Consider the following 8,345-nt stretch of genomic DNA (forward strand, 5'->3'; position numbering starts at 1 on the left):
TTTTGCTTTTATGTTTGCTTGTCATATCAATCACACAAACCCGTGCAAACGCAACATCACGGGCTCATCCTTGCGTGTCGACCGTGGTTCAATCCTTGTTGTAGATTGAGGAAATGATGATGGTGCACAAGAACATCTTGACGCCCCAGTCGAATCGACCTGTCATGGGTATCATTCAGGATACGCTGACCGCTGCGCGGCGCATGACGTTTCGTGACTGCTTCATTGAGCGTGAGCAGCTCATGCATCTGCTCATGTGGATGCCCAATTGGGACGGGAAGATCCCGGTGCCAGCCATTGTCGCACCAAAGGAACTGTGGACCGGCAAGCAACTCGTGTCCATGATTATCCCCCGCCGCATCAATTTGGAGGGCAAGCACAGCACCCACGAGGATAAGGTGGACCGTGCTACACCGTACCTCACGGTGCACGATACCAAGGTCATCATCTCCAAGGGCGTGCTCATTTCCGGCATCTTGTGCAAAAGCATGCTTGGCGCCAAGGGAGGCGGCGTGATCCACGCCATCACCGTTGAGCATGGCCTTGAGGAGGCGCGTCAATTTTACGGCAACATCCAGACAGTTATCAACAACTGGCTCCTTATTCACGGTCACAGCATCGGTATTGGCGATGCCGTCGCCGACCAGGACACTAATAAGAAGATCGAGGAGTTGACGCAAGAGGCCACGCGCAGTGTCGATGAACTGATCACCAAAGCGCAGGCGGATGATATCAAGCCAAAGCCCGGCAACACCGTGCGTGAGACTTTTGAAGTTGAGGTCAACACTGTCCTCAATGACATGGTGAACAAGGCCGGTAAGGCGGCCCAGAACTCGCTCTCGATTCACAACAACTTCAAGGCCATGTCCACGGCCGGCTCCAAGGGTGGTCCCATCAACATCTCCCAGATTATTGCTTGTGTCGGCCAGCAAAACGTTGAAGGCAAGCGTATTCCCTTTGGCTTCAAATATCGCACCCTGCCTCACTTTGTCAAGGACGACTACGGTCCCGATAGTCGTGGCTTCGTCTTCAACTCCTACTTTAAGGGGCTCAGTGCGCAGGAGATGTTCTTTCACGCCATGGGTGGTCGTGAAGGTCTCATTGACACGGCCGTCAAGACGGCCGAGACTGGCTACATCCAGCGCCGCCTGGTCAAGTCCATGGAGGGCTTGCGCCTCAACTATGATGGTTCAATTCGTAACAGCAACGGTGACCTGATCCAACTGTGCTACGGCGAGGACGGCATGGACGGCGCGTGTCTTGAAAAACAGGGCCTGCCCACGCTCACGCCCAGTGACCAGGGCTTTGAGCGCGACTTCTGTAACACGGGCAACAAGCTAGCCTCACTGCGCCAGTACTTGGTGGGCAACATTGTCGACGATATCAACGCAGACGATGAAATGCTTCAGGAGCTCGAGGACGAGTGGCAACGCCTCCAAGACGACCGCCAGTTTTTGCGCTCCGTGTTTCCCAAGGGTGAAGCCGACGTGGTTCTTCCTGTGCAACTCCGGCGCCTCATTATCAGTGCGCAAAAGGAGTTTAACATTGATCCCCGGCGCCCTACGGACCTCTCTCCCGCTCACGTGGCTCAGGCAATCCGTACCTTTACGGACCGCCTCGTGGTCATTCCTGGTGACGACCCTTTGAGCAAGGTGGCGCAGCGCAACGCCACCCTGCTTTTCAATTGCAACTTGCGCTCAGTCCTGTCCTCGCGACAGTGCATTGTGCGCCACCGCCTCAACACCAAGGCCTTCGATTGGATCCTTGGTGAGGTGGAGAAGCGCTTCATGCAGGCACAGGCCCAGCCCGGTGAGATGGTGGGTGCCTTGGCCGCCCAGTCGCTGGGTGAGCCCGCCACACAGATGACACTCAACACGTTTCATCTGGCTGGTGTGTCAGCCAAGAACGTGACCTTGGGTGTGCCCCGCTTGAAGGAAATCATCAACGTGTCCAAAAAGCCCAAAACCCCAAGCATGGTCCTCTTCATCGGCGAAGACAAGTACCAAGACCGCAACACGGCCATGAAGGTGCTGTTTAGCATTGAGCATTCCACCTTGAAGACAATCATTCACAGCAGTAGTATCTACTATGACCCCGATGAGATGAATTCTGTCATCCCGGAGGACCGCGAGTTTTTGGAAAACTACGATATTGGTGACTTTGATATGAACAAATGGCATCGCTGGGTGCTGCGGTGGGAGCTCAGCCGGCGCGAAATCAACACACGCCGCATCCTGCCCGAGAACGTGGCCAAGCTCATCAAGCGCGCCATGGGCGCCGTTCAAGACACAGAGCGGGACACGGTCATGGTTCACTTCCAGCAGGGCAACATTGAGGATCACACGGTCATGCGCATCCGCTTGCCCCGCGACAAGTCTGAGGCCGACGACAGCTTGGGTCCGGACGCCTACCTGCGCCTGCTGGAAGACCGCATTCTTCACTCCATTACCCTGCAGGGCATCCCGGATATCACGCGAGGTTACCTGGTCACGGGCGACAGCAAGCAACCGGGCAAACAGCGCATCTTCATCAATGAGGAAGGCGAGTTCAAGCCGCAGGATCAGTTCCTTGTCGAAACGGATGGCTCCAGCATCCAATCGGTTTTTGCACAGCGCTATGTTGATCAAGAGCGATCCACTTCCAACGACATTGTGGAAATCTTCTCCACGTTTGGCATCGAGGGTGCGCGCAAGGCTATCGAGGCAGAGATGTACAATGTCATCAGTTTCGGTGGTTCCTACGTGAATGCTCGCCATCTATCCTTGCTTTGCGACATCATGACCACCAAGGGCTATCTCATGGCCATTACGCGCCACGGCGTTAATCGTCAAAACACGGGCGTCCTCATGAAGGCCTCGTTCGAGGAGACGGTGGACATTTTGCTGGAGGCTGCCGCGCACGGTGAGACAGACTACCTCAAGGGTGTGTCTGAGAACATCATGCTGGGTCAGGTCATACCCGGCGGTACAGGCTGTTTCGATTTGTTGTTGGACCAGGACCGACTGCAGCATGCCGTTCCCGTCGAGCCGGGACTTGGCGGCTTGTTTGCCAAGGGCGGTGATGCAAACGGTGCCGCCACGCCTTGGGGTGAGGGCAATGCCACACCGTTTGGCATGGGTGGCATGACACCTCAAAACGCCAGCTCACCTTACCTTGGTGCCGGCCAAACACCCATCGGTGGCTTCTCACCCGTTGTTGCCGGGGCCTTTAGCCCCGGCGGTATGTTGAGCCCTGGTGGCATTGCACAGAGCCCTGGCGGTGCAATGAGCCCTGGTGGTGCGATGAGCCCCGGCGTGGTCAGTGCCAGCCCCTTTTATGACCCTTCGTCGCCGGCAGGCTACTCGCCCACCAGCCCCAGCTACAGCCCCACTTCGCCTGGGATGTCTCCCACCTCGCCCGGGTTTTCTCCGGCCTCGCCTGCGGGGTTCACCCCTACCTCACCACATTACAGCCCAACGAGCCCAAGCTACAGTCCAACGTCACCCAACGTGGGCGGCGCGCAATCGCCTTCGTACTCGCCCACCAGCCCGAGTTACAGTCCCTCTAGCCCGGCCTACAACGCCCAGTCCCCTGCCTATTCACCGACCAGTCCAAGCTACAGCCCCACCTCCCCCAATGTCAAGTCGCCCACGAGTCCTGGCTACTCACCAACAAGCCCTGGTTACTCACCGTCGTCGCCTAGCTACAGCCCGACGAGCCCCAACTACTCGCCGACGAGCCCGAGCTACAGCCCGACGAGTCCCAACTACTCACCGACGAGCCCGAGCTACAGCCCGACGAGCCCCAATTACTCGCCGACGAGCCCGAGCTACAGCCCGACGAGCCCCAATTACTCACCGACGAGTCCGAGCTACAGCCCGACGAGTCCCAACTATTCACCAACGAGCCCGAGCTACAGCCCGACGAGCCCCAACTACTCACCGACAAGCCCGAGCTACAGCCCGACAGCCAACGGGACAAGCGGCCCAACCAGCCCGGGCTATTCGCCCACCAGCCCGGGCTACTCGCCCACCAGCCCGGGTTATTCACCCTCTTAAGCTCACTGTTTGGCAACGGAACTTGCCAGGTACACCGGGGTATACGAAAACACCCGTTTGTTCGTCGACGTTCGACTGGGTTGGTCCGCTCGTGTTCTTTCTTTTGCCCAGGATTATTCGTCACTGTGAGAGTCGGATGCTTTAGTTGAGAAAAGTGGCGGGTTGTTGCCATCTCTTGCCAAGGAAGCAAAGTCAAAACCATAAAACGGAAATTGATATTCAAACTCACTCACACGGCCACGCGCGTCATAACATACCACCATCTGTAACATTTTTCAAACTCCTGCGACATGGAGAACATCAGTGGGTAGGCACGAGCGAAATTGCAAACGTTTGTGTTCTCAGCAAGACGGAATCATTGATATAGATTGATTAACGCATGAAATAAAAAAAAGATTGTTGGATGGTGAGACTTGGCAACGAGGCCTGAGCGGAGAAGCCGTCCAATTTCATCCAAGGGTAGAATGCAGTTGCCTGATGCCTAGATCTTGCAGTCGGAGGGAAGATCAGGCCAAGGAGTCGAACGAGTATTCACTCAAATTCTCCCCCACTTTACTCCGCTTGCTGGCATGAGGAGGCTCCTCGTCAGGCGTGGACGCAGAACTTGCAGAGACCTCCTTGGTTTTTTTTTTGAGCCGGTTTCCTTGTTGCTGCTTGGCGCCTTCTTGTTGTTTGAAGTCTGCCACTGTGAATTCCAACATCATGCGGTGGTCAAAGCGGTAGGGCTGCCCCGGTAGACATTCGACATCCTCAATCATGGTTCTGCAGCATTTGCAAAACGGCTCATCGTCGTTTTCGTGGTAGCGTTTACAATACATGCGGATGCAGGTGGCGATGGCCAGGTAGGGCCGTTTCGCTTCTGGGAGATTGTCGCTTGCCAAATTGTCGCAAATGACCAAGACTTGTTGTAAAATCGCTTGTGAGTCATTACCAAACAAGCACTGAACCCAGCTGCTGTCTTGGTCCATATCCTGAGCCAAATTGAGCTTGAGCTTCTGAACCCTACCTCGGGAGCCGATGCAAATGACATGCTTCAGGCATTTACTGAGATCGTAGGGCATTGAAAAGATGCACTTCAAGGGTGTCCGCCTACACGACGCAAATAGCAGCTGCAAACGTCCCATACACAAGGGAAAAAAAAAAGGGGAAAAAAAAAAAAAAAAAAAAAAAAAAAAAAAAACATGTGAGGACTTGGGGTAATGTTTTTCGGTGATTTCGGTACAAATCAAATCGACTCACGTCCACAACTCCTTTCGGATCCGCTTCCTCCAGCTCCTCCAGAATCAATAAGCATAATGTATCCTATCAAATGGGGGGGTCAGGATGAGCTGCTTGTTCACCAAGTGCATTTCAGGTAGATCACGTGTTCCTCAAAAGCTTGTGACGTACGCAACCCCATTCTAAGAGACGAGTAAAGAGGCAGGCCGACTTGTCCGTTTCTTCAAGTTTGAGGAGACCGCAGATTGTCATGTTTGACATGCTGGCACAGCGTTCCAGCAGGGCCCACTGGAATTGATTGCGCGACTTTGAGAGCTCATCGGGGAGCGACACTTTTTTTTTTTTTCCAAGCGGCAAGGGGCACATACAAGCATGAGAAATGGCGACAACAGGGGGAAGAAAAGCGCTCATCAGCAGGTTGAGATTTATACCTGAGGTCCACCGGAGCCACGCATAAATAAAACCGTAGAGTTTGTTAAAGTCCAAATCGGCCAAGGAGTGCGTGTCTTCAAAGTTGGGCGTGACGTCAGATGGCCTGGATAAAGGTTGCAAATATACCTCTGGAAGGAGCTCAAGGGGCTGGGTAGGGAGCTCACTCATGTGATCAAATGTGATGTGTTCGAGTGCAGAAGAAAATTTGTCGAGGAGACGAATCGACAGCTCCTGTCTCTGGTTCTGTTCCTCGAGGCTCATGATGTCCTGGATGAGCTTAGACATGCCATTTGTTGTCCAATAGCCAGCCGGAATGTTTTGGCTCGGATGAAGACTTAGTAATTGGACGAGCTCAAACTCAGACCCAAAATCTTCCGACATGACTGCTGCTGGGCTTACAAGGGCGATCGAGGCTTCGTCCGTAGCACCACGTTTCTTGCGTTGGCGAACAACATTAGCAAAGGCAAGAAAAAGCAACAAACCAACAGCAGCGATGCCGCTGATCATTGCTGGTAGGAGCACTGAGCTTGAGGGCCCGTGTCCTGGATTCTGGTCAAAATATGAGTACTTTGAAGCGTTGAAAGCCTTGACATCGGGTCGAGTCGAGGCTGTAGCTCGTGCGGTCCGTCGCCTTGCTGCACTGGTCCAATCGTTGTCATCCAAGAGGACGTTGGCCGGCTGCATCACCGGGCCGACGACCAGCAACTGCTCATTCGAGACCACAAACGCGTGGGTGTCCAGCCGCACACCGGGCAGGTCGCGAGCTGTGCTGAGGTTGAAGATGCCATGTTCATGGCTGGGGTCAAAGCCTAGGGCATACAGGCTCACACAATCTGCGTCCACGGCCTGATGCACCAACATGGCCAGAGTGCCGTTTGCTGTGAGCGAATAGATGCGGGCGCGGGAGGGGTCTTTGATGGTTGGGAGTGTGCGGTGCACAAGTTCACGGCAGGTGGGGAAGTGAGGGCCCATCTCCAAGATCTGCAGCTCAGAGGTGGGCGTGATGATGGCAACATATTGGTGATTAAGAGGAAATACAGCTGTTTGAAATTGAAGCTGGTTACAATATGCCGTGGGGCCCAGGGGATCATGGTCCTTTGGTCCATGGGGCTGATTTGGGTATAGCAGCTCCGAGGCCGGCAATCTGTTATGCTTGCTTATCGAATAGGCGGAAGCCGTCAAGACCTGATCGGGTGTCCAAGTGAACCGCGTGTTGCGGCGAGCTTGGGTCTGATTGCATCCGAGTTGTTGTGTGGATGCCAGGTAGGAACAGCGAAAGAGAAGTGGGTGGGGCGGAATTCGCGGGTTGGATGGGTTGGATGAGCTTTCAACACCAAAGATGACCGTTGGATTCGCTTGGCTGGGATCACAGGCCAGAGTGGCGTTGGGGGTTGCAAGCTCATAAAGAGCTTGTGAGGCTCGAATCGTGCCATCAGAGGTCGTGTACGTGAGTGTGTTGTTGTCAACCGCAAAGACAGAGCCGTCTGGCCAGAGGCACACGGAGGCGGAGGGCGCGACGGGTGGGGTCGTGAGCCTGGTCGCAGCTGATCCGTTGAAAAACTCGCCCGCTTGGTAATGCGCGTCGGTCAGCACAAGACCGGTCGGGCCTAAAGTTTGGATCAAGAGTCCATCATCAAAGCCGCTGACAGCAGCGGTCAGCTGTGGTGGAGGGTGCGCCTCGATCAAATTCGCTGTCAAGCGCCACGTCCCGCTAGCGCTCGACGCCGCCGTCGCCACGCCCGTGGCAATGACCAACGTCAATACACCACGAAGAACCATCGCCAACAATTACCACAGCCAGACGCTTGGCGAGGCGCAGGCCCGGCGGTGTGTATCCGTCAACGTCTCAACAAGGGCCACAAGAGCAAATCGGATCCGATCAGGTGTGTGTGTGTGTGTGTGAGAGAGAGAGAGAGAGCGAGAGAGAGAGCGAGAGAGAGAGAAAAAAATGACGCTGAAGGCAAGAAAGAATGAGAGAGAGAAAGGGCAGCAGTAGAGAGAAGAGAGAGAGAGAAGAGGGAGAGGAGATCGAAACGAGAGAGAGAAGAGAAGAAGAATTGGTCAGAGAAAGAGAGGTGTAAAATAGAGAGAAAGAGAGAGAGAAGAGACAGAGAGAAGAGACAGAGAAGAGAAAAAGAGAAGCAGAGCGTCAAAAGAGAGAGAAGAAGAGCGACAAGAAGAGGGAGAAACAGTGAGAGAGTGCGTCAAAAGCGGACTCGCTTTTTTCGTCGAAAAAAATCGAGTTGATGCAGAAAAACATGTTTTACTAATCTAGTACATTACGAATAGCTTGTACTTGATGTAGAAATAAGTTCGAAACCGAGGTGTCGGCAACTTTCCGAACGCCCGTCAGAAGAAATCCATACCACACAGCAAGCGCCAAACGCACAAAGCGTACAAGCAACGCTGCTCCTGGTGATCAGTTTCCGAGACTGGCTACATAACCACCACCGTTACCACTGTTCGTTCCCTCCATCCATTCTCCCTCTGTTGCCCCTGGTTCGCAGCCGATGCAGCATCCTGGACAGTTGTCGTGGCGTTTCCGACCAGGAGAACAAAAGAGAGAGAGGGAGAGAGAGAGAGAGAGAGAGAGAGAGAGAGAGAGAGAGAGAGAGAGAGAGAGAGAGAGAGAGAGAGAGAGAGAGAGAGAGAGAGAGA

The 8,345-nt window shown here is 54.3% G+C and overlaps 2 protein-coding genes across 2 annotated transcripts in view; one reads left to right on the top strand and one right to left on the bottom strand.

Moving 5' to 3' along the window:
* Window positions 1-113: 113 nt before the first annotated feature.
* MONBRDRAFT_38135 (uncharacterized protein) lies at window positions 114-4,264 on the top strand (the record flags this gene model as incomplete). Its single annotated transcript, XM_001748009.1, has 1 exon — window positions 114-4,264. One exon carries the CDS (start codon window positions 114-116, stop codon window positions 4,035-4,037), a length of 3,924 nt encoding a protein of 1,307 aa, XP_001748061.1. The 3' UTR covers window positions 4,038-4,264.
* A 279-nt stretch (window positions 4,265-4,543) lies between these two features.
* The window catches only part of MONBRDRAFT_10328 (uncharacterized protein), a gene marked incomplete at both ends in the record, with an annotated part of 9,656 nt that continues 5,854 nt past the window's right edge, over window positions 4,544-8,345 (bottom strand). The window contains 2 exons of the mRNA XM_001748075.1: window positions 4,544-5,043; window positions 5,687-7,346. Coding sequence (XP_001748127.1) covers window positions 4,544-5,043; window positions 5,687-7,346 — 2,160 coding nt within the window. The remainder of the gene's footprint in view (window positions 5,044-5,686; window positions 7,347-8,345) is intronic.

The sequence above is a fragment of the Monosiga brevicollis genome, genomic scaffold, assembly GCF_000002865.3.
Source record: "Monosiga brevicollis MX1 MONBRscaffold_20 genomic scaffold, whole genome shotgun sequence".
In the NCBI taxonomy this organism is placed as follows: Eukaryota; class Choanoflagellata; order Craspedida; family Salpingoecidae; genus Monosiga; species Monosiga brevicollis.